The following is a 26,818-nucleotide window of genomic DNA, read 5'->3' on the forward strand; positions in this document are numbered from 1 at the left end:
CTGCCTCCCTCAGCTGCAGCAGCTCTGCAGAGGTGCTGGCCCATGAAGCCAATATCAAACCACTCTAAATCACACTGGCCTCAATGAGCAGTTACAGCAGGAGCTCTGTGAACTGAGGATCCAAGGCCATACCTCACCAATTCCCAGCTTCACAGCGAAGCAGAAAAGCTCTGCAGGGCAACGTGAAGGCAGAGCCCACACAGGCTAGGAAAGTGATGCTCCCAGAGCAGCAGTAAATTGAGACCGGAGAGAAATCCACAGCTTGGACAAGAAAAGGCCATGCAGAGGGTGTGGAGGGCTGCACATGGCCAAAGGTCTCAGCACCTCTGCTTAGTGTAGTTGGGCAATTGACAATTATGTTCATTTTCTTAAATGCTTCCTTGTTCTGATGAAATCTAGTTACAGACACATACTGGAAAGCTTCCAGAGTGCTTTCTCTCCCTAAACCTTACTAAAACCCATCATCTACCTCAAACCATTGCAGAACAGTATTTACATTTATAATTTATATCTCCAGCTTCTTTCTGCTCATTGAGTCAGCAGGAAGGTAGTGTGCATTTACTAAAATCTGCATTAGAGAAAAGCTGACCAGGAACCTCCTGTGGAAGCAGAGGCAGTCACAGAAGTTCTAAACAGTCTTAGCAGTACTCTGTAGCGCTGCTCTGTGCCCCCCAAAAATGTGAGATAAATCCTGCAGCCAGGCAGCCATGTGCCAGCCTCTGCGAGTGCACTGAGGTGCAACTTCCTTGTGTCATGGGGACCATTTGCACCTCAGCTCCTCCAGCTCCACAAAGAAAGCCATCAGGCACTGAGAGTCATGAGGTGCAACTCTTAAAAGTTACAAACAGTGATTGTCAGAGGACAAAACATGTGATGAAACAACCTGATGGAGGCAACGCTATTTTCAGTCTCATTTGGAATCTGTGTCTAGCAGGTAATGATGGTTAGTCACACTGCAGCAACTGCCTCCTGTATAACAACTGTCAGATCAGCCTTCTATTAAAGTAATTAGTATTTTGCTGTGTTTGTGCCTTCCAACACGTAGAAGGCCAGGCTTTCCACTCATGACAACACTGCCATTAACGCACACTGGATGACTCAGGAAGGTGAATGTTGTCACCTGACAGGAGCTGGGTAGAAAAGGTCCCTGTCAGTACAGAACCTGGTGGGCAGCCCTGTTTTTGTTACAGCAACTACACAAAACCTGCCCAGATCTGTGAGTTAGCTGGGAATGCACAGTAATGTTCCTTGAGTCACAGTGGTGCCCACAAGCCCTCATTTTTCAACTGCAGGATCCCTTGTGCCCAACAGCCCCATTCCCCAACCCTGTTACCTGCTCGGCTGGGAGGATCCCTGATGGGCGGTGGGGGCCTCTCGCTGGGTGGTGGTGGCAGGGGGCCGGAGCGGCCACCCCCAGAGCTGGGTGCAGCAGGGGGCACCAGGGACAGGTTCCTCTGGGGCAGTCGTGGCATTTCATCACTGCTGGCAGGACCGGGGGGCACAGGGGGTGGTCCCGGCCTGCTGGGGGGTGGTGGGGGAGCAGGGACACCAAGAGGTGGCCGCGGTGAAGCGGGTACAGGTGGCTTGTTGTTCTGCGGTGGTGGCGGTGGCAGGGCCATGTCCCGGCTGGAAGTTGGTCGGTGCCCGGAAGGAGGTGGTGGTGGTGGTGGTTTCTCATCCAACGGTGAGCGACCGGGTGTGGGTGGCAGTGGTGGTCTGCCCGAGTAGGGGGCTGCTGGGCCTGGGCCAGACTGCCGCAGGGAGCCAGCTGACCCTGTGCCCCGGCTGCCTGGGAATGGTGGTGGTGTTGGCCCCAAGCTGGGCTGACGGTTGAGAACTGGTGCTGAATTCCGTCCGTGCAGACTGGAGGCAATGGGCCGGGGTGTGCTGGGCACTGGTGGTGGTGTGGCTTCAGGTTTAGAACCCACGTCAGGCCTGGGTGGCGGCAGGCGGCTCCTCTGAGGGTCAGCAGCTGGGCTCCGCTGCCCCAGTGGCGGCCCTGGGAAGCGAGGTGGGCCACTTGGTGCTGAGAATGGCTTGGCAGCAGCAGAGCGGGCTCCAGGTGGCAGTGCAGGTGGGCGGGCTGTCCCAGCATCTGTGCAGGAAGAGAGACAGACAGAGGGCATCAGCACCCATGGAGAGGACTTTCCTCACACAGCAACACAGCTGCCCAAGTGTTTGGGGATGCTCCGCAGGAACAGTCAGCAGCAATCTCAGTGTTACTTGGGATCTGCATCACAGCAGTTAAGTCTTGCCAGCTCATGAGGAATGGCCTGTGGGGGACCCAAGTGACTGCAAGGCAACATGAGTATACAGCCTTCACAGAGCAAGCAATAATGTCAAGAAGGAAGAGAAGAACTGGTGATGAGCAACTATTTGATACCAGAAACCCAAAAACAAGAAGAGCTGTAGCTTTGAAATGGCATTTAACAACAACAACTGTCCAGCAAAAGGGCTTTGCAGCCCTTTCTAGTATCTGTGAACTACTTGTGTTCTTGTGTATGTCAGCAAGAAGGCAGCCAGCCTTGCAGTTGAAGAAACACTGTCCCGTTGTGCCAGGAACTTTTGCATTAATACAAGTTCCCAAAATAGACCATGACACAATAGAAAATACCAGCTCCGAGAGACTGTTTTGTACAAATGTGCTGAAAAATTACGTTAGTCCATAAAATATGCAGGATTTGTAATATTTTATGACCCCTGTTGTCCAGTCCTCCTTCAACAAGTGTGAAATGCTACATCCTGATCTCTTTTGTTTGAAGGGGCAGCTGTTTTGCCAGCTAGAAGAACGCAGTGTGTGCCCTCCAACTGCAGCATGTGCAGCATCCAGCTGGGATGCCTCATGCACTCCTTAAGTGGTAAATCACACTCCTGAGGAGCTGACGCAGATGTACTTTCCAAATGGAAAGTTGATCTTTTTCCTGGTACAGAAGGGAGAAATAATCCATATTCCTCTTGTGCTCCCCTCTGGTCCTGCACACCCACAGATAAGGCAGGACCTCATCCTACTTTGCAGGCAGCCACTCAACACTGCCAAAATCTTTAGTTTTCATCAATAATTAGGAGGAGTGGAAAGTGGGGGTCTCACTTCCCCTTCATAAAACCTAGTACTAAGAATGAAACAAGATTCAAGATGAAAATTTCATTTCTTGATAGCCTAAGATATCTGAAGGCATTCTCAATCCCAGCAGGTAATTTATTGCTGCGGTATGTAATTAATATAAGTAATGTGTCATTTACTTGTTTGCACTGAAATTGCAAGATCTTTCTTACCAGCATCTCGACTTGCAGCAGATCTGAGCTTTGGCATTCCTGCTTGAAAAAGTCCTCCAAGACCAGGTGGTCCACCACCACTGAAGCCACCACCACCGCTACCAGCACCAAAACCCCCACCGCTGCCACCGCCACCTCCTCCAAAGCCACCGCCACTTCCACTGCTTCCCTTGGGTTCTGTTGGAAAAAAAACCAAAACCATGTTATGCAGAGAAGCGAGGCTGATCCTACGAAGTATTCTCTTTCATTACAGCAACTTTTGTAAGTGGAGAAAAAAGGTCACAGCCACCACTACCACTATTGTGCCATGGAAGAGGTGGAGCAATAAACACAGCTATTGAATTTTATTAAGCCATCACTTTCCTTTTGGCTGCTCTGGACTGGAAAGCAGAGAAACAGTCACTCTGGAGAATTTGGAACTGAAAAATGGATGGAACCTCTGAGAATATCATGTTGTCTTTGTTAACATCTGTGTAGCTGCTTTCCATTTCTTCATACTATTGCTCTCTTATCCTTCACCTTCATTACTCCATAAGCCAAGCGAAGGACAGTAAATAAGGAAAATGAAGAATGAGGGAGGAAGATAGAGGTGTTCTTTCCCTTGGGGGCACCTCTGATGAGTGCATGGAAGAGATTTAATTTCTGATGACCTTCCTCTATGCTCACAAATGCAGAGAGATGATCATTAGCTGCCATTTTTTTTTTTTTCCCAACATAAAGGAACTATTTTTATCAGTCTCCATTTTCTCTCCAGTTTTTGTCCAATGCCATTGGTGCCCCTCCTCAACATTTCTGCTGTGACAGCATCAAGGCACTAGAAGTATCATGAAATCATTTTTAGTGATAAATATAGGGAAGAACCCTACTTATAACATCACTGCAAAATGAGCAGGTCCACAGGTTGGGATATCTGTGAAGATCAGCTCCCCAATGACAGGCTACATGGCTTAGGACCAGTTGCTTAATTTCTTGGCCTCTTGATTTCCACAACTTTGGGTGGGTAAAAGTTTCATTGATTATAAAGTAATTAAAAACCTGTAGATGAAAAGCACTTCTAATAGTCCCACACAGAAAAAAGGTGGAAGAATGTCCTCATGGGGGAATGTTTCACATCATCCCTCTGTTCTTAAGCATGTTAGCTCAGTTCAGCTCTGACTCACACAGGGTGTGAACCTCTGGAGAAATGCTTCTAACTATGGTTTAGTCTTTCTTCATGATTTGTTAATTCATGTAAACAAGATAAAAAGCCATATCATTTGAATGTTACTGTTTGGCTTTCCTTTAAACCCCTTAACTTATTCTCTCTTGCTTATTAGAATAACTAGAACATGTAACTTGGCATTCAGAGATGATACTCAAGTATTTAAAGCTAGGTATCTGGCTGATGATAGACTGTACCTATTTCTTTTCCTAAATTCCTATTTGGTCACATGCCTGTTGGTGTTTCCTTCTTTCCTCATCACCTTCCCATCACAGTCCAGCCTTTAATTGCATGGCCAGACCCAGACTGAGTTGTATCACATTTGTTAATCTGTCTGTAGAAATCTCTTCTCTCCGTAGGCAATAAATGCTATGCCACCACCACAGCAGGCCTTTCCTACCTCCTGTTTCTGCTGTTCTCTCTCCCTCATTTTTGCTACAGGGGCTTTTCCAGCTTTCTCTCAGCACATGCCACAGTGCATAGCGAGAGCCAGCAGCGGCTGGAGACCTTTCCTCCTCACAGGCAAGTTAAGCTGCTGCGCTGTGCCAGAGCACTGCCTGGCAGGCTGAACAATGAGGCTCAGCCAAAAAGATAACACCCCTGAGCTGCTCTGTCTGCAGTCAGGCAACGTGCAGCACAGCAGCACCCGCCTGGGGATGTGGCTCCAACTGCTTCCAGTGCTATGGGTCCATTAATAAGCCAATAGTGCCATGCCATGGCTGCCCTTATTTTTGTGCACATTATTCTCCCCACTGTCTTCAGTACTGAAGGGAGTTTCTCTGCCTGAGCCACTGCAGCTTCTCAGTAGGTCTTCTAGTAGGGTTTCCATAGTGTTCTGGTTTAAGCAAATGAGAATTGCTTTATGAGAGTAAGCAAGCAAACTGATGCCCACATTTCATAAACAGTACTTGATTTCTCAGCTCACTTAATCCTCAAAGAACAGAATTTTTATTATTTTTTTTAATATACCAGCTCTGGGCATTTTGTCTTACCTGCATTTCCCATGGCAGTTCGAACCGATGAGAGAGAAATAATTTTCTGCATTCAGATAAATAGAACCATTCAAGTACACAAGCTCAGCCATGCAGAATCATACTTACTGTCTAGAATTGGAGCACTTCTGTCATTAGTAACAGTCTTCTTTAGCTTTTTTCCTTTGGTGATATCAGACAATAGAGCATTTCGCCCTGCCTGTTCTGACCTGCTCAGAGTTGGTTTTTCTGTATTTGCCTGCAAAAAAAAAAAAAAAAAAAAAAAAAAAGAAATTAAAAAATGAGGAGGTAAAATAAACTTCAAATTTTAGATATACAGTTCTGATCAAGTATGGTAGTTACCTTAGATCTTGATTTCTATTCTAACAATCCACTATGGTAGCATACCAAAAAGATGGACGTGTGAAACTGGAAATATACAAATTCTGGATAAATCAGAAGAAAGATGGAGTTCTGTCCACACACCTGCCTATATATGGTTACTTCTTCAAGCAAATGGTGGTTCCTGAAAAGATTTCTAACCTATCAGATCAGTGTTACAGAAGTTTCATGAATGTGGGTAAGAGCTGCCATGGAGGGTCCGAGCACAGAGCATGTATTTTGCTTGCAGTGGGCAGTGAGGGAAAGACTACACCATGATGTCAATCTGGGTAACCAGCTAGGCCTTTGGTATGAAAACATTTGAGTGCTCTACAACAGCACTTCCAGAAACTTTTTCTTTCTCGTCTGCCTGACAGAGAGCAAACACAGCCCAGGGCAGGCGCTGTTCCAGCTTAGGCTGATTGAAACCAGGTCCAGTGTAGTTTCACCCACTGCACTGTGCCAGCAGTGGTTCTCATACCTTCATACCACAGACTGGCTGAGGGAGCTTAGCTGGCTAAGAACTATCCTTATAAAAGGTAAAAAATGAAATTGATTTTTGCCTCAGGTGCTCAGAATCAGTTCACTATCAGGTCATGTATGTTAGAGAGGGACAAAGGAGAAAGATAAAGTGTGTGGCTGGGGAAAGGCAAGGAGAGAGAAAGACTTTAGTCCCTCCAAATTAGATAAGCTGTGCCTCCCCACGCAGGATCCTTGCTCCAAGGCAAACAACCAGTGTGGGAGAAAGAAGTGAATGCGGCTAGTGACACCCACATGGGCACTGAAAGGGAATGGAAGCAATGGACCCTCTTGCATGAATCAATAGACCATAAACAAAATGCAGGAAAAAAATGCAGATACCAACACGCCATCATCCATCAGTATATCTGCATATCCTTTTCAACATGACAAGCAGCAAGACAGGACAGCATATATGGTGCATCCACCTCCTGCAAGACTTACCAAGGCCAGTGTTGGGGGCGGTGGTGGCGCAGGAGGGGGAGGCACAGGCATGGTGGAAGGCTGAGCTTCAGCTGACCTTGCTAAGAAATCTGTACAGCAAAACACAAAATGCAAAGAACCAGAGATTAATAAATATGTAACTTTTGGGAAGTACTGTCTTCAAACTCACCCTGCATCTAGCAGGCTTATATATTAATTTTTTTTTTTAAGACTAAGTAGTCTGTTAAAAGCACATCATGTTTAATTGTATGGATAACAGCTGTGTCCTTAAATAGGTGCTCTGCTCCCTGCATGACCTCCACAGCCATGCAAACTCAGACACACATATCTAGTTGTGTGCACACACACATAACTCTTGCATACTCTTTGCTATGGCAATACACAAAAACGTAAAGTGGTCACATGCAACAATAAATTACAAAACTGAACCCTGTTTAATCCAACTATCTTGTTCCTGTGGAATTATGACAGGACAACTCCTTTGATAAACTATCAGCCCCTATTTCAACAAGGCTCCATCCCTTTAGGATCATACTCAAAAAGAGATGTTGACCTTTTGTAATCCTTCAGCTGCTGGAAGACAACACCCCTTCACTGTCCTGGGTAGGGTACAAAGGCAGACCTCTAGGAAAGACTCATGCATCCCCTCTTGCTCGCTCTGAAGTAGCCAGGCTCCACCACCACCTCTGAATATACCCTCCTCCTTCCCAGAAGCAGCAAATGCAGCTATGCTCTGTGCATGTCCCCTGAGGAGGAAGAACAAGCAAGCTGCTGTGCAGGGGAAAGCCTGGCAGCCAGAAACCACTTCTCCAGCTCCGCTGCCTGAGACCAGGCCCCTGCTTTTTCCCCACACATAACTCCAGTAATTCCAGGACAGGCACATGCAGGATGTAGAAACTCACTGAAACTGAAAAGCATTGTGGACTTTTTTCAAGTCACAAGGGCTTTTAGTGACATTTTAGCACACAGCTAGAGGGAATTGTGCCTACTGGAAGCTCAGGGGTTTTCCTGATGGCGCTGTGACATTTCAGTAGTTTGCTGTGCTGCTTGTCCCTAAAAATACTTTCACTCTGAGGGACCTGTTGACAGGCTCAGTTCTGAGCTTGTGCAGGAGATGTGCAGAGCATCCCATGTCAAAGTCAAAGAGCCTGATGCAATCGGCCATTATGCATCTTGTATTTGTGCATGACAGGTCAACAAGAGATGAAATGCCCCCAGTGCAGTCATTTACAAGAATATGCATCTCTCACTTTCTGAAGTCAAATGGTTTTGATAAAACCATCTATATAACACATACCCTGCCAAATCACCTTCATGCTTGTTACAGCACACTTAAGAACTAGAATGAATGCTAGAAAAATGTTCTGAATGAAACACAATGGCATCTGCAGCTCTCATTTGAGGTGTGCCAAGGTCTGCAGTGCCTCTGACATGCTCCATGATACTGAAAAACAAAAGGTTTGAAGGACAGCTGTATCCTATCAAATGCTCATACTTTGACAGAATTAGAATACCGACATAAACCCATACCAAAAAAATGGCTGAGCTGCCTTCCTAGAAAAGAGCTTGTCTAAAAGGAGACACTGATGGATTTTGCCTAAAATCTTCAGGGAGAAAGGGGCTTGGAAAGGAAATGATCATATCACCCCTAACTCTAGCTGACAAGGAGTTAAGAGCAGCATGGTGTGGAGCAGACGCAAGGCATTACCACTATCTCTGGTGTGGGGAGGTTTTATTTTACCCTGCTTCAGATGCTGTTGCTCTTTCCTGTTACTGAGAAAGTGCAAGCAGAGCAGAGAGGAAGCTGATGGACGGACAGACTGACAAAGAGGAAACTGCGAAGCCAAGTCTGTGCAGTGCTGTGCAAACACCACAGTCAAAAGCCCTGCAAACTGACACAAGTTTCCCACCCACTCACCCTGCAGGAGTTACCTCTCCTACGGAAGCGTCGCCAGAGAGGCACAGCTTTCAGGTTCCCAGGATCTGCCTGAATCTGCTTGTATTTCAGACTTCCGTGTTCCCAGCAATCAGTCCCTACATAAAACTCTGCTGAGCCCTATCCTTTCCTCATCTTATTATCCTAAATTCGGTACTTAAAATCTGAACTCTATTAAAAGAACTAAGACTAATGCTGCTTTGTTCAACTTCCTGTTTAAAAAAATAGTCAACAGGAAAATTATTTCTTGCAGCAGACCACAACCATCCTGTTTCTTAACACAGCCTTTTCACAGCTGCAGTTGTCTCTAGCGTAACTGTGCCAGTAAGCTACTTCACCAAGCTTTTAACTCCTTCAACTGATCAAAATGAGAAGCTCCTCTCTGCACTGCTGTGGTAAGAACCTGAAGCAGTCCACAGAATGCCACCTGAATCTTATTGGTGCTCCATGTGCCAAGGGAAAGCTCCTTGAGAAGGGAGGATAAAGTTTATTTTTTATCAGACTTTTAAATTTATTTCTTAAGGCAGCTCAAACCTGCATGCAGCAAAACAACTAGCTCATCTACATGGTGTTCTTTCCAAAAAACATCATTTTTGCAAACATATAGCTTGCCTACCTCCCTGTCTGTTAAATTTTTACTTTCCACATGGTTGTACTGTTCTTTTCTCCTGCATTGCTTTGTGTCAGTTTCTAAAGAAATTGGGGGGTGATAGAGGGTGAGTAGGGTAGCACTCAAAGCCTGAGCACTCTAAGGAGAAATGACTGCCTATGGAAGCATCCTACCATTCCAAACCCTCCATGACACATTGCTTGAAAGGAGGTAAGGAGGAGAAAAGCACCGGTGCCTCCTGCTTTCCCGTCCCTTCCTGCAGGGAAATATCATTATCTAGTAAAGACATACGTATCTCTCTCTATATATATATTTCTATATATAGTTGTATAGATTTGTATGCGTGTAGATACACGTACACACATTCACATGCAGTCAGTCTGAAAGTAATGCCTCCTATTTATATCTATGGAAACTACAACATATACAAAGAGCACAATAACACTCTCTGATAGAGCAAATGCTATTTTTCAGCACAGTCACCACCATCAATGATGCATTTTTTGCCAGTAATGAAAGTGCCTGCATGCTGTGCTTGTAAAAATGTGCACGGCACATTCAGAACATGGCTCATCTTTCACACTCCTGTCACCACTGCTGGAACACACCACCCACTGCCTCACTGTGCTCACATCCACTGGTTGGTCACCATAAGTGTTCAGCAAGCGCCAATGAATGTCAGTGGGTGCCATTTTTTTCTGTATGGAGGAATTCAGTTCCACACCTTTGCTCCATACGCATTTCCATGTCAGACGCCTTTCTGTCAGACTGCCCTTCCTCTGCCATCTGTCACATGGCAACAACATATAATGGGATATTGGTGGGAAGGTTCAAACTCTACAGCCATATCATCTACATTTGCCTCTGACATCATGGGCCAACATAATAAAAGAGGAGGCATTACTTTCAGAGCAGTCCCTGTACCTATAGATCTACTCTAATGTGTATGTAGTTTCCACTTCTGTCCTGTTGAGAAGGATGCCTCTCACTGTGCCTGCAGTTCCAGCTGCCCACTAGCTAGCACTTCTGGTACCAAAGGGCTTTATTGGCAGCATAGGTGGAAGCAGACACGCAGCTGCACACTGGCCAGCTTATCGTCCAACTGCTACTTTACAAGCCCTATAGCCCATGATGCAGCTGCTAGTAGGGTTAGCTAAAGGCATTTTGTAGGCATAAGGCAAGTTTCTGAGACAGGTCAAACTTCAGCAGCACTGGCCTCAAACTGCTTACACATAGTGCTCTTGCTTTGAAGCTGTATTATTTTCAGTGATATTTTCTTGGAAAAGATCTGCTGCAATGGATGTGACAATTTAGAGTAATTTTCAGCGTACATATCAAACTAAAAGCAGTGATTAAATTTAAGATATTAATTTTATCATCCTGGAATATGCCTTTTAGAGGACTCCATTGGGTGACCCACTGAGCACACATGGTATTCCTACCTGCTTATTTAGGAGCGCAGTGTGTAACATGGAAATACTGGACTTTCTTCAAAACATTCCTGAGTCTACTGAAAAGACAGCTTTCCTATACACAAGTAGGAAACATGATTCCTAGACTTCTGTTACATCCTAGAGCATATACCTCCCTAAGGAGCAACCAGAACACCAGATAACAAGGCATTAGTCAGAAACCCACATGCTCATACTCAAGTATAATGCATCCATCACACAGTAAGACACACCAGCTTGACAAATTTTAGTTTAAACCTCAATGATCCTTATAGGTCACTTCCAACTTGGGATATTTTATGCTTCTATGCACTCAATACTACACTGCCTCACTCCTACTATTGCCCCTCCCCAACTCTGCTCCTGCTGCTGAGAAAAAAAAACAACCCAGGAGCATCAGAAACTCAAAATGCAGCAAAAAATAGCACCTGCTGCTTTTGAAGCTCTAACTCATCTATGCATAGCACACTACTAGACCCAAGTCCTGCTGCTGCTTCATTCACCACTGCTTTGCACAAAGCACATAGTCCAAGGATGCTAAGCACAACTCCACAGCTAGAGGGAAGCTTTGGCTTTTGTCTTATGTGTCAGCAATGGACTCGGGGTTCATTATTTGCACTCAGCAAGTAGGAAAGAGCCTATTCTAAGGAACAGACATTAACTCCAATTGCTAACTGCTGATACCATAAAATACATATGCAATAGGAGCTGATAAATTTTACCTACTGAGTCTGCTAACAACAGAGCTGTTTGTAACAACCAGTGCCACAGGGTATTGAAAAAGAACTCACCTCAAAAGAAAGTTGGAAGGAGCATCAGAACTTTGAAACCTAGTACGCACGTTCTTGTGCATTTTTTAGTCAGTAGCATTCATTTTCATCACTGTATGTAAATATTAGGCTTAAATGATGGTACTGCAGCTGCAAGAATTAAGGTAGCTACCCCAAAATGCCAGCCTCTGGGCTCCAAAGATGGAGAACATTACAATATGCAACATATCTTGATAAGAACTAACTGCATCCAAAAAAAATAAAAAACAACAACCCAACACAAAGCTCGGGAGAAAAACAGAGTGTGTCACATTTGGCAAAGAGCATTTGCCCTACCAAGCAACCCACATGTAAAAGAGGTACTACATCAAAACACAAGTTCTGGGCATTTCACGTTCAATTTAGTACCTCAGAGATCTCTTCAGGAGCACGACAAGTGCCAAAGAGAGACATTTTACATGGGATGCACAGAGCGAACAACTGGGCTGCAGCTGCAGGGCTTGCCTGTAGTCAGCCATTTCAAGGCAGTCCAGGCACCCCTCGCACGCACTGAGTCACAGGCAGACAGACAGCGCGCTGCGGTTAATCGCTTCCTGCATGATTAATTTCCAAGCAGAAAAAGAGGAAGGAACAAACAACTGCAGAAATAAAACAGAAACGATAGAACTCGAGGGGGAAAAATATGCAGTCACCAATTAAATGCTGATTGTCCCTCTGTGCAGAAGGGTTCAAAATCCAAAACAGTATTGATGTGGTTCTCTCATAATGTATTGCTTCCACTTATGGAAGAAAAAAATTAGATGTAAATTTGAGAAAATTTAGGCTTGATCACCAAGCTAAGGTAGCTCTAAGCACAAAAAGGACAGCAAACCAATCACATGACAAAACAGTTGGGAAATTGTACAAAAACAACTGTTTTTCCATGGGGGGGGGGGGGGGGGGGGAGGGAAAACAGCTCCACACAGACAAAAATATTTTGTCGTGAACCATTGTCTAAAGGAATACACAACTATTGAATTGTTTTGATTCACCCACATCCCGTGCTGCCTCCCCTTGCCTTCAGTGGGCCCGACACCAAGAGCACACACATCCCACTGCAGTCCTGTGCAGCAGGAGTGCAAGAGCAGGAATGGGCATAAGGAGAGCTCCAGAGGATGCCAAAGGTACCCACCCTGCACAACATTGTGCCAGTAACTACCACCTGAAAAACATAGCATGTTTTCCTCTCCTTTTTATTAAAGCAATAACTCAGGCTCCATACAAATAGAAACTTTTAGATACATATAAATAGACAGACGTTTTTAACCCCCCTAAAGGGTTCAGCATGGACAACAAACACATTGCAGTGTGAAGCTACCTGACCGCAGAGGAATTCCCCTAGATGGTGGAAGAAGAGTATTTAGAGCCTCCCTGGCCTGTCACTCACACACACAGAAATTAGGCAAAGCCTCCAGTGGGTTTTGTGACCCCATATAGATGCAACTGAAACACTGCTGGGATGCTTTGTACCCACTCCCCACTCAGCTCTATAGAAGGACTGTTTCTTCCTCCTCTTAATTGGGATAAAGGAGGCAAGTGACACCTGAAATGCTTCTTTCTCTCAGTATTTCTGCTCTTTAGGGGTAGTTTCCACTGAAACTACTTATGGTACAGGGTTTACAGGCCCGCAGGGTGTAAGAAGTTCGGTTTTCTCACCCTACCCAAAGGAAGCTGAGGTAGGAAAGGAGGCATCAACATTTCACCCTCACAACCACTTACAGAGAACTGGACAGTCCAAAGAGAAGCTGACAGGAGAAATTACTCAAGATGCACAAGGCCCAGGGAAATTCTGTAGAGATTCCATCTCCAGAAAGCCCATTTTACCCGGGACAAATGTCAGGACATCTGTAGGATTCCAAGAGCAGCCCTGTGTGCTTGTTGCCTATGGCAAGTTGTACACAGCAGGCCTCCTCTGTCACCCAGGAGTTCTGCTGCAAAGAGCCAGCAGGGCTGCATCCATGGAAAATTACAGCTAAGAACTAGGCCACTGCGGTGTCAGAATGTTGTTTTAATCCAAGTATTTTAAGAAGTTTTTTTCCTTCTCAATGACATATTTTTCAAGATATGTGGAAGATCACTGGCAGTGGAGAGCTGTGGAGGACTGCCTCAGTCACCACTACAGTTGCTACTTGGAAGAAAAAAAAGCAAAGCTTTTGATCATTTCAAGTGTTTGGATGTTGACTTGAGAAAAGACTTGAGAAAATTTAAAAGCAAATACACTATAGCAGAAAATACCTCTCTCAAAATAGCAGTAATCTAACCCATGCTGCTGGAACTTCTTTCAGCCAGTACTTACAGAAATATTTCTGCCTGCTGGGACTCTGGGAGATGGTTTCTACCATCAGCTCATGGTTCATCCACAACCCAGCTGCTGCCCCCAGCAGGATGTGGGGCTGACTCTGCCAGGACATTTCCAGTTACGGGACATACCCCAGCCCTTGTGCCTGTGGGATGCCACCTGTGACCTTGCAGCCCACTCCTTCCTGATAAAAGAGAAGACTTTCCCCCCAGGCCCTCAATAACGAAATGCACAGCAGCAAACAACTTCTCTCCTGGGCAAAAGTGATGCTTATGGATCAAGCTTCTGGTATCTGAACTCTTACTTCAGCTGTCCACAGCATTCAAGCATCTATCATCCAAAACAGCTTTTGGCCAGCACATATGTTTGAAACAATGCAAAAGACTGTATTACCCTAGGCATGCTGCCCACCACAGCAAATGTGGGATTCACCCAGGCTTGAGGTAAGTAAGCCTCAGCCCACAGCCCTAAAGACAGAGTTGCTTGTTTTGGTGCTCTACACAGGCTATACAGATACACTGTCCACCTGGGCACAAGGTAACAGAGGGGAACAAGGATCTGATGTCTTTCTCCATTCTACTTCCTCATCTGCTCCTCCTTGTACACACTGTGTTCATAAAACACTGTTCCTAATACATAGTCTAAGAACTTCTCTCTGCTGGGGCTGGTTTTTCCAATGCCTCGTTACTATAGAAGTGATCACTCGGTGTCAGAGGATGCTCACACTGTAGCACACAGCTTTCTCCCAGAAACGTTACTGGCTTTAGGCACAAGGAGCTCTTGGTAGGATAGACGGTCTGGCTCAGAAGTTAAGGCTTTTCAGAATTGCCTCCAAATTCAATTAACTCTGACTCGTAAAAAAGAGCACCATGCTAAGTTATCCACTTGAAGAATAGGATAACTTCTGCCAGCACCAAACTTGTGGACATACCATCACCAAACAGCGTTGCTCAGCTTTCCAACATTAACATTGGGAAAATAACATCTTTTCATGCTGGCTTCCTTGCATTTTGACTTTCAATCTAAATACATACAACATAGAGAGAAAACCCAAGCACAAACAACACATAGAGCTATTTCTGTCCTGTTTTTTTTAGGTTGCTGCACATCTGACCACTTGTTTGCTTTGTGAAGTAAGAAGGAAATTCTGCCATTTGAATCAAAATGACAGAAGCCTGGAAAACCTTTTGCCCCCCTCCTCTCCACTGTTTTGTGGCATAACAGGCCAAAAAGTATCAGGAATTAAGAGTTAGTCTGAACTGTTGCAACTTCCAGCCAGCACAGAAATAAGTGAGAGAAACCAAATTTGGTGAATGAGCTCTGGGATGGTGCCAGAGGACTTCAGCTGTTTGTGGTTGCACACAAGGTGCCACAGGTCCACTTTTCAGTGGTGTCCGCAAGGTAAGGGGCTTCTCCATCTGTCAGCCCTAAGGCTGGGTTAAAAGGCTCCTGTCTGAAGGCGCAGGTTATGTGGCAGGGGCTCCAGGACTTCTGCTGTGTTCTCTGCCGTGCCCAGGGCACAGTACCTACAGGGCTGTTCCCAAGCTGTCCTCAGTCGCCATCTTCTTCTGACCAACAGAAGGATGGGCGGCAATGGTAAAAAGGATTTCACTATAACAAAGGCGCACAGGAAAAGATCAAGGATCTCACACTGTCAAATTATATTATTACTCCTTCATAGGCCTAAGTCTAGAATTAAATTGGCTTTAGTTTTCCAACAAGGTTTTTTAATATCAAGTGTTTTCATTATCACGATCAGCTAACTCTTACTAAACCTGCAGTGAACTGTGACTGGTCTACAAAAGCCAGCATCTATAAAATAATATTAAAGTGGTGACTCCCTCTAAAGGGAAAATATCTGAGGCACGTCAGGGCCAGACACATGGAACGAATTTAGAACACTGTTTTCCAATCCCACTCTACTGTAAATACTGCAACATTCCTATAAGAATGCTGAAAAACTACAGCGTGATTAGTTCAGATTTCACATCAAAAGCCCAAACAAAACACTAAGTGGCCAGGACAGTCAGCAGGGAAAGACAACCACACAAGCCAGGCTGCATTAGAGCTTTTACAATCTAGGTGTCGACATGAATTAGAAGGTAACTCGAATACCTGTCCTTAGAGGAGCAATCAAAGACTGATCCATCCAGAGTGTGGGAAAAACAAAACAAAACACAGCCCCAGATCTGCATAATGTAAGGCAGCCCAGTCAGCCAGAGACAGCTCAGAAAAACGAGTACCGCCTCAGAGCCAGATTACCGTCAGTAAAAGCCTCTGTTCAGTGTAGCCAGCCCCATAAATCAGTTTTGCGAGAAACAGGCAACTAGGTCTGGTAGAGATTTTAATTAAAAAGAAATATATATATATATTTTTCTATTCCAAGAGCTAAATTTGAGTGATTCAAAGCTGCAAAGCCTGGAGACTTCAAATCTTCTCTAAAATGGGTGGAGATGGAGAGTCTGATTTTAGACTTGTGAGTTAACGGAAAGACTCAGGCCAGTTTTCAGAGGGGGCTGGATGAGACCTATTGTGCCTTACAACTTCGCTGTTTGGGATGATCAGACTTAACAATTAAGAATACACCCCAGCTTGGGATCATTTGTGAGGTCATGAATCATATTTGCACATAAGGAATGAATGCACTTGAGGAATGCCGTACTCAGCAGTCAAGGCTGGTGGTGCTGGCTCCCACAACACCATCTTGTGGATGCTTATGGCTAAGGGGGAAGGACCACAGCCACAACCTACACAGAAATGTCATCGCTTGTTTTCAGCATTGCTGGCCTCCTGCTTCACAAATCTGGAGAGCAAACTGCAAGGCACATTTGTCACCTGCCTCAATGGACCAAAACCTACCAAAAAACAGACCACAAACCAAAAGTCACATCAGGCCTTACTGACTGACTTGATACTAAATCAGGACTCATTCTGCATATGACTTCCATCTCTCTGACCTGCAAAAGGCTGCAAAATAGCAACTGATCTGCCATCAAAATGCTTATTTTAAGAATGTGACTGTGAAAAGTTTAGCTTTCTTTTTTTGTAGACTCTTGTTACAAAGCAATTCTTCTCTAATTCCCAAAGGGACTGCTGGAAGTTTGAAAATAAAACAAAGTTAAAAACAGAGTTTTTCAGCTTATTAAGGTATAAATGAATTTATACAAAATAATACCATTTCTTTGAATACTTAAGTGTTTTAAGTATTTACCATGATTGGTATTTTATTATAGATCCTCCTCTGAGAAGAGCTATGAAAGGAAACTTTTTTCTTATATGATGTATGTAGTAACTAACATCCAGTTATTAAAAACAAATATCACTTTTAAAGCCTGAAGCATTCTGAAGCTGTGCAGTGTACACTGGGTCTGCGCACATGCAGGGAGTTGGATGACAAAGTGTCCATTTGCACAAGCCATCAAAGCAGCTCTCAGCATCCGTTCTTGCTGGCTTGGAAGAGGGCCTGTGCCCTCTGAGGTTTGGCCTGCTGCGTATTTTGTGTTAAGTCTCAGAAAGCTTTCAGATGGGCTGCTATGGTTTCAGTAATTATTTTAAAAGGTTCTCGGCAATATAAAAACAAATCTGTGGAAGGGATTTTAAAACCAGGATGGAAATACTAAGACAAGGGAAAAGTAGAAGCAAAAAGTAATTCGAAACAAACAGAGTCTGCTTTTGCAAGCAGCCCCCTGTGCCCCTCCCAGTCACCTCTTCTGCATGCTGGAGCCAGCCATAGCTCAGCCCAACCTACCCAGATACCGTGGCCAAAAAGTGATCATCTTTCCAGAAGGATCTACAGAGCTTTAAAAGCTCTGCCCAACAAAAACAAAACAAAACAAACCCCGAAGTCCAAGGTGAATTGAGGATAAGAGACTCATTTGAGTTCTCAATATACTACCCTACCTGGTTTTTGTTTGAAATGGATACATTTAAAAAACAAAAAGAAAAGCAACAGTGTTATTTAAAACATACTATTTCAGGTGTGAATTTACATGATCATCTAATATCTTGCCAGTACCAGCAAACGGTGTCTCATTTTAACCCATTTAAAAACAAGTTCAAAATGTTATGTCTCCGCACTATCTGATTATTTGCCTGGTTGGAAGCCAGCAAGAAACTTCTCCTACGACTAGAGGAATATCCGATCCTGCAGATAGAGGAAGCAATAAATTATTGCTATTAAAATATCGTACAGTAAGAAAACTCAAAAGCTACATTTATATGGCCTGTACAAAATGAATAGACCAAATAACCACTAAATAAAGTAGATTTAAGGTTGCCATTATCTCTATATTGCTTGATTCTTTGTATTATGTATAAATGCTACTAAATCAGACCATCTTTTTCCCTATTAAAAAGCAGCAGATTTTATAACATACCCATATTAACTGTGTTAATCCATTGCTTTCATTGCTACATCAAGAAATGATTGATTTTAAAAACCTAACTTCTTATGAAGACCTATCAGCTCTCCTCAGCTGATGGGAACTGCTGTGGTTTCACTGCAGACTTACACAGCCTTTTTCCAGAGAAAGGCAGGGTCCAAAAGGAGTAAAGTCAATATGTATGATAAATTACATGGACTGCTGGCTCAAGCTCCGAGAATAAAGCAGCCTACTGGCAGAGAAGATGAAGAACTTCCTTCCCCTGCAACGCTGAGCCCATCACATGGCTTGCTCTGAGCTGGCCAGCACTTCCCTGCCTCCGAGACTGGTTAAAGGACAAAATGAACTGCTACCAAATGGAAATACATGCAGAATGCCTGCAAAGGATCTCCTACTCTATGTAGGCGTCTTGCAAAGAGCAGCTCCAAAGAAAATTAGGGGTTTGGGAGCCACCCTACAGATCACCACCAGAACATGGGCCATCCTGGATGGAGGAGCAAAGGCAAGAAGTGCATCAGAAATGCTGGCTGCTTGGCCAGTACAGGGGTGAGCCCTAGATCAGCATCATGGACTGAAACCACACGAGGGATCTGGAATGGGAGGAGTGGTGCTAATGGGGATCACCAGGCAAAAAGCTTGCAGTCCTAGGCTACTCCTTCAGATTCCACTTTAGGGAAGGACTGGTGAAAGGGCAGATCTCTGGTTTTGGCTTGGGTCTGTGTAAAAAGCAATAAAAACCAACTCACAGTGCACTGAATGCCATTACATGTGTCATGAGAGACTGTAGCCTCCAGTGTCTAAGCCTATATGAATGCTACACACTTAAGTAGGCGTGGTACTCCTGTTCCTATCACCAACAATTTCCATTTGGTCAAAACTGGAAAACATACTGAGTAATACAGGGATGAATTTTTCTGTTAAATATTTCCAATGCTGCTGCATTTTGGAAAAAAAAAAAAAAAAGACATTGAGAATTACTTGGAAAAGGAAGGCACAGCAAAGAGACGTTTCAGTTATTTCACAATCAAGCTGCCAAAATGCAAAGAGCAAAATCCAAGCAATACAAGTAATTCTTCACATTTAACCACCATAAGCTAAGTGAAGATTGGAGCACCAACCAACCACAATTACCTTTTAATTCACTTTCTAGAGTACAGCTATAACAAATTTCAACTCAAAACAGCCTTGCAAAGCTGTTTTTATGCACATCTTGGAGCCTGGTCTACTCTTGCAGCAGGACTTGACTGCATGAAATAAAGCCCCATGAGGTGCGATAACACTCAAACAGCAGATTCAGTGTTTACCCCTGGCACTTCAACTGAAGACTCAGCCTTGATGTCAGGGTTATGAAATTTGCACATATGCACCTGGGTACTCACAGGACACATCTGCAGTGGATCATGCCAATTTAAACACCCACAGCCAGGGCGCACAGTTAAGCTGTCCGTACTTATTCAAACATTTTCACTGTCCAGTTAAAAGCTCCGTAATTAAGTACAGTTTCTGAAGACTCTATTTATGACATATGCTTCTTTACTTATTTTGGCAATTATCTAATAGACGACAAAGTATAAGTTCTGTTTTGTATCAGTCTGCAGTTCTTTTAAGCACAGAGCAATTCTAACATCATATTAAAGACTTCTCAGCCTATGAATTTAGGTTCCCTGTTCTACCTAGAGAGGGATTAAACCCTCTATTTTTGTGTTGGTGTACTGCAGTATTTAATACTGTGTACTTGGAAAATGAAAGTAATAGAGACAAATGGGAAGTTACCACACTGTCCCTATCACAAAGCTCTCACACTGACTGCCCAAATCTATCACTGTCCGGTACTGGGAGGGACTTCATATGAGCTAGTGCCACCAGTGCTGGCAGCAGGAGGACAAAGATGGGGACAAGTAAGGGGTCCCAAGGTTCTGTAGAGGGGACTTGTTTAAAGTCCGGCACAAGTCAAACCCAAACCAACCAAGGACAACAAAGTAAAAAATACCCTTCTGCTTTCCTCCACATCTCTGATTATAGAAGTCTTTGCTCCATTTTATTTCACTTTGGAAACAACTTTTTACAGCTGCAGATGGCAAGTACTTACTCAGCTAGTGAGCAAAGAGAAGCTGGAAAGAGTGAATATTAATGGAATGGGTTCTGATGTCTGATGAGAGAAAAAAAAAAAAAAAAGGCAGGGCAGTGTCTATTATGGATTAACAGCAACCACTAGCCAATATTCCCCTAAACAAAGAGGGAGCACATTCTACAGTGCCCTTCTCAGAAGGAAACCATGCAACCAGACCATAAGGGTTGCTGTAGCAACCCTTTTTTTTTTTTTTTTTTTTGTATAAAGGGTAGTAGTTTGGTGCTAGAAAAGATATACATGGCTTATCATCCCTGTGAAAAGAACATCACCACAAAACCAAATGCATCCACATACTATCCATTCAATACTTGCATTTCCTTTGTTAGCATATATTTAATTGACAGGTCCTCTTACTCTTTGTGACTGTTCAAATTCATCTTCATTAATACCAATCCACCAAAAGCTCAGAGGAAAAAGCTCCAAGCTGGTCTGCACAGGGCAGCTGCCCTGACACAGCTGGTATTTGGGGTTGGCAGCCAATTTCCCCTTTAATTTCTTTTAGTGAGAGTGGCTGTCCCAGTTGTTAAACCCAAGCTAAAGTCAGCATCACACTTGCTGAATCCTTTAAAACATAACTGAAACTCTGTTCAATCTGTCTGAATGGTTTGGTCAGCTATGTGGGGCAAAACTAAACCAGGCTTCAGTAAATTTGGAGACTAAGTTCAGCACATGGCAGACTGAAGTAATAGTCATAACATCTCTTGTTTCCAAGACCAGAATTAGCAATTAGATGTAGAGTTAGGAATCACTGCAAACGTGAGGCCGTAAGCTTCTAGCAAAAAGAATTCTTTCAGAACTCATACGTAGAAACTCTGCAAGCTTTTGTATCTGGATCAAATCCACAGCTGGAAGGAAGCTTTGTGTTGGTTTTATCAGGTCATAAGACATTATTACTCTCATAAAGTCTACGTTCTCTCTTCAACTGCAGCCCTGATGACTGGCAATCCTCAAACAAATGATTTTGCATCAATCACCGTTTTCCTCTCTATCTGTCAAGGCGCCTGTTATGTGAGCCAAGCCTGCAGCCAAATGCTGCTTCAGATGAGCCCTGATCCATCAAAACTTGCCACTAGAAAATTTTGATCAATAGAAGCCAAACTGGTTTTACACAGCCAGTGTGAAAGTGAAGTTCACTGTTAGTACCAGAGCTTTGAGATCCATGATAAAAACGAGCTGTTCTCTGGCTTTCACTCAAGAAAGCAGCACAGCCTAGCTTTCCCGGTACCCCTTTCACACCAGGAGCAGACCTTGTCAGCTGCTAGTGATAATTCTATACTCTTCCACAGCACACAACAAACTCTCTTTAGCTAGTGCTGCTACAGTGAAAAGCAGAAAATCTCAAGAAACTCAGGAGTAGCATGACACCTGGTTTCCCTAGAAAGCAAAGCATGGAATACGATACCATGCATATGATTCAACATTCATTGCCTTTAGAAAAAACACTAACCAGCTTTCATCACTAACCAGCAAAATATAAAGTTAGCTAACAAGGAGACTGAAATACAGGTTGGAAGAGAGCACATATATCATTCCTCTTCCTCTGTGCCACTCCTGGCAGGTAGTTGTTTCTCTTCTTAAAAATCTCCAGTGATATAAATTCTACAATATCTTTCAGTCACCTATTCAAGCACTTCATTAGCTGTGGGGTTAATGAAGTTTTTCCCAGTATCCCACCGCAGCCTTCACTGTGCAGATTTCAAACGTAATGCTATTTTCTCTAGATGAGGACAACTACAGATTCACGGTGCTTGATTAAACCGTATCACCCATCAGCAGCCCCGCCTGTGAAGCCTTAAAACCTTCCACTGCTATCCCTGTGTGACTGAGTGCATAAAAAGCACCAGATGTGTTAAAAGCTTGTGGATTTGGTGGAAAATTGGAATAACCTAAGGCACTTAAATCTGACATTAGGATAGGTGTGCCACATGGGATCACATCAAACTGGCACTGCCATTAATTCCACCATGCAAAAAAAAAAAGGCTTTTGCTAAGAATGAGATTTTGCAACCAACACAATATAAACAGACACTTTTAATATTATTTAAGAGATGGTTCTATGCCTTCTGACTGTGATAGGCATTTCACAGCCTGGAGATTACAGACACTGGAGACCTGTTTCCCGCATTGCTACTCATGAAGTAACACTTCCCCGCTCCTCCCCATGCAGACCCCAAGGCTCTGTACCTCCTCAGCAGCTGGAGAGATGCTTGGGCAGAACACGAGGCCTGAAAATTCACTCCAGAATGCACCTGCTGAAGCTAATTAGATTGCAGCAACATTTCCCAGGCTGTATGTTCCTACAAGGAAGAAAGAAACCATCCATTATTAATCGCAAATGGTGGTGACCATGAAGCTTGGGTACATTTCTGCTGTACATTTCTCTGTGTAGGTATAAATTTTGTGTGAGAGCTGGCAGTGTCTAGAGTAGCAGAATGAAAGCAGAAAATCCTAAAAACATATGAGAATGAATATGGTGGGAAGACTGGAGTTATCTAATGTTCCTCTTAAAATAGCCATGGTTTGCCAACACACATAGTAAGGAAGAGGTTTCTACAGCTTAAGCTAGGAAAAAAAAAAAAAAAGGATGCAAAAGCTGAAACAAAGCAACAAAATAAAAGTAAAAGCAACCTCCTTCAACCTCAGGATGGTTTTAACAGCTAACTACAGAAATGATTCGCAGAACTTCCATTCAAGTGAGGGGGAGGGAGGAGGGGATGGCTGGCAAGATGTCTGTGGGAGGCACTGCAAACTGTGTTGTAGCAAAAAGACACTCTTGTCCATCTAAGGTACTTAATAATAAACAGCAAAACATCTTTAACAACCCAGTCAATTTAAAAGAAAGTATAAGAATAGTAACTGCTCAGCATTTTATGGATTTACGTACATTTAGAGATCAAAGTCTCCAGACTCCAATTTCTCACCAGTATGAAACTCATGCCTACACTGTGTGGTGAAATAAAACCCACACGGGGAGCCTGCTAAAAGCTGCCATTACAGTTTGGGTTAGCATGAGCTGGAGTTGCACACCTTAACTCATACTTTTCCTTCTGCAGAAAAGGACAACGCAGAGCTGTGGGCCCACGTGCGCCATGGACACAAAGCCAACTGTACACTGCAGCCCAGCAGCTGAAGGGGAGCAAAGCTGGCTGGTGATTAAAGTGGCATCGTGAGTGTTGTTTGTTCTGTTTCTTTGCAGATCTAAGGGAACTTTAAAGCTTCAGTTAGATGAAATCAACTATCTCAGATTTACCAAGTTTTACACTAATATCGCCCAAGGGAAAGAAACCAAAATAAATCATTAAAGAAAACAAAACATACAGAAAAAGGAATGTTTCTTCCATAGATGTTGTGAACACATGCACACACACACACATTCAGTGAAAGAACAGTTTTATTTTCCTGAGCACAGAACATGTCCCCATCTGGTTCCATTTTTTACTACTTTCTTCTTTTGGTTTCCTTCTCTCCTATTCCAACCCATATTTACTTCCTTTTGTTTAGTCTGTACTCCTTATTCCCTCTTCTCTTTTTGCAGATCGCCTTTTTAATTTGTTTGGGAAAGAAACATTCTTGCCCTGACTTTCCTAACACAAGCTGGTGCAGGGGGCCCATCAGAAGCCCCCTTTCCTATGTCCCTTCCCTCTTGTTGTCCTGGCTGGGCTTGCTCTTGGTACAAGGGGAGAAGCCGGGGGCTATCTTTATTTAGAGAAGTGTACCAGTCTACTTTTGAATTCAGTTTCAAATACCTAGTATAAACCACCATGTGGAAGGTCAAATGTATTATTTACAAGCCATTGTATGTAGCTTAAAACAACCCCTAATCTGTATGAGATGAACCACTATAAAGCAGGATTAGGTTGAAATTAGAATGTCTGCAGTGGGATTTTAATAAATTGGTTTTAAATTACATTCTTAGTAATACAGAGCTGAAGATTAGAAATCTTAATAGAGCAGAAAGACTGCTTTGGGACAGAACTGTGGCACTCCTTACCAATCACGCTAGATTTGCAGAAGCAGAGGGGCCCAGCAAAGGCCAGAGACTGCTTCTTGCAAAAGTCTAAAGCTCAAAACTTAACAGCAAGCTCCACAATGCTGCCCAGACACCAGGCCCTGCAATTTCCGAGTAAGAGCATCTCTGTCCCTGATGTGGGCCACATGCACATCCTGCGCTACTTCCTCTACCCCCATACTCTGCCAGGAGCACGTGCACCTGCACTGGGCTGGGAGGGGATTCATATTATGATCGCTGCTGTAGGGCCCATGAAAGCCAGGCACCAGCCAGTTTAACCAGCCTCATGGGATGAAGAACCATGATTTTGCTGAAGTTCATATGCATAAGAGAAAAGATTTCCTTCTTTCATTCATTTCCAGGGATCTCTCCCATTAGAATGAGAGATGGAAAGTTGCATAGTAAACATAACCAAACCTCCACTGCAAGGTTTAATTCAGATCCTGTAAAGTACTACTAAAATACTCCATATTCTGTCATCCTGAAGTTGATCTTTCAACTTTCACTTCAACTTCACGTTCAGCAATTTTAATTAATCACAACTTTTTAGTAACATTTAACAATAATTAATGTGTTTTTGCATAAGGATATAAAACATACATCCCTCTGAACGTGCTCGCTGTGAGAGCTCAGAGTGCTGCAGCACCAAACCAGGGTATTTCCTGCTCAACTCAGGATGCTCCCAGGCCAAAAAAGCCTCCAGCACAGCAGAGCTGAGATGAAACTCCTCAACAGATGTCACAAAGAGTGAGAAAAAGCTTTAAAAAGATACTAGACTACATCGGTAAAATCAAATAGAACAGCTATAAACTCAGTACCAGCCAAAATGAACAAAGCTTCTGCTGTAATGAAAAGTATTAATTTGTTAAAATAAAAATAATAATAAAAGAATCAAGCAGTCATCCACTGATCACATCAGTATCTTTGAAAAGCCATGGATATTCTTTGTGTTTCTACTAGGATTCAGCTCCACGCTGCCATCAAATAGCAAGGCAGGCTCCCAACTTCTCACAAACTCACAGAAAACCTTCTTCCTATTTTTGCCTTTGTAAGGCCCTGCTGCAAAGCTCACCTTGCCCGCTAGCTGCTAACACAAGTACCACGCTTACAGCTTCTTAGCTCCCCACCCCACCAAAACAGAGAAAATCCACACGTGGAACTTCCCACTTAGGATGGTTAAAAGGTATTTTAAAAAGACTAACCTGTGCTATTTGCATTTGGTGGAGGTCATGGAGCTCTGAACTTCCCCAGTCGCTTCAATCTCATTTCCTGCAGAGCAGCACATGACCCTACGCTTCCTCACCGCACCTTGCTACACTTGCTTCATTTACTTTTTAAAACCTAATGAAGAAGCTGTCTCATACAGCATGTTTAAGAGACTTCTGCTCCCATGACATGTCAGCGTTCAACCACTGACATTTCTGCATACGCAGAAAGAGCCCTCCTCCATTTCCTTCTGAGTCACTACACAATTCAATGGCCCTTTTTGTACTACTTTTGTGTATTAATACCAAATCCTAAATGTGATTCTATTACAGTATGTTCAACACCCACCTCCTTTTTAAAGAGGACAAAAACTCAACAGTGGAGAATGTAATTACACTGCACTCATGGGAAATCATAGTCCAAGGCATTCATTGACCAGGCTGTCAAAGGGGCAAAGTATTGATGTATCTACTTTGAATGGTTGTAGTTAGTGTCAATTTCTAGAAATATTTTTTAATTAGAACATGGCAAACAATTTTCACAGGAGTTCCAGTCCTAAGTGAAAGGGCTTATGGCAAAGATTCTCTTCTCAGTAGTATGTATCCACATAGTGTCATTTAAGGAGGGGACACACAGGCCTGAACATAGATCACGAAAAGATGGATGGTAAAGTCATGGATCAGATGAGTACGTTTACAGAGTTAGTCTGTCACTGGAATCAAGGAACTGATCTAGCCTTCAGAAATAAAGACTTTTTGACTTTTCTTTTTTTAATCCCTGGTATCATCACTATCAGTCAGCAGGGAACAGCTGCTTGCACAAACCTGGCCTCAATGCTACCAGGCTGCAATGCAAACCTACAGTTTACACAGAGAAGCCCAGAGTGAACCAATACAGGATCCTTCTGTGCATGTTGTTTGATGCATTTTACACAACTTCTAAGTATATTACAAGATCTCCACTAAAAATGTCATCTTCTAAATTGAACTGTGCCAGATGAAGACCTGGTTGTCTTGTACAGCCTCCAGTTACAGGTGGGGACACCTCCTGGCCTGCTCTCCACAGGCTTCTTGCTTCAACCAAACAAGCCAAATGAGCTCCAATTCCTTCTATCTGTGGTTAATCTGACCAGTTCTGATGGAAAATGAGAGGAAACATCTTGCAGGAATCCTCCTCCCCACAGAGAGGTAGAAGGA

General features: G+C 43.6%; 1 protein-coding gene across 4 annotated transcripts in view; it reads right to left on the bottom strand.

Moving 5' to 3' along the window:
• The window catches only part of WIPF1 (WAS/WASL interacting protein family member 1), a 48,771-nt gene that overhangs the window by 7,267 nt on the left and 14,686 nt on the right, over positions 1-26,818 (bottom strand). For 2 of the 4 annotated variants that reach the window (XM_015868421.3, XM_032445962.2), the window contains exons 2-6: positions 22,592-22,704; positions 6,790-6,878; positions 5,575-5,704; positions 3,274-3,450; positions 1,334-2,095 (exon numbers count right to left, since the gene is read on the bottom strand). In XM_015868421.3, coding sequence (XP_015723907.2) covers positions 1,334-2,095; positions 3,274-3,450; positions 5,575-5,704; positions 6,790-6,840 — 1,120 coding nt within the window. In that variant the 5' untranslated portion in view covers positions 6,841-6,878; positions 22,592-22,704. Of the gene's footprint in view, positions 1-1,333; positions 2,096-3,273; positions 3,451-5,574; positions 5,705-6,789; positions 6,879-8,707; positions 8,997-22,591; positions 22,705-26,818 lie in introns of those variants that run through there. The other 2 variants (XM_015868422.3, XM_015868423.3) reach the window with 2 other exon arrangements.

This window comes from Coturnix japonica, chromosome 7, assembly GCF_054131305.1.
Source record: "Coturnix japonica strain WE chromosome 7, WE-NBRP24, whole genome shotgun sequence".
Classification (NCBI taxonomy): Eukaryota; Metazoa; Chordata; class Aves; order Galliformes; family Phasianidae; genus Coturnix; species Coturnix japonica.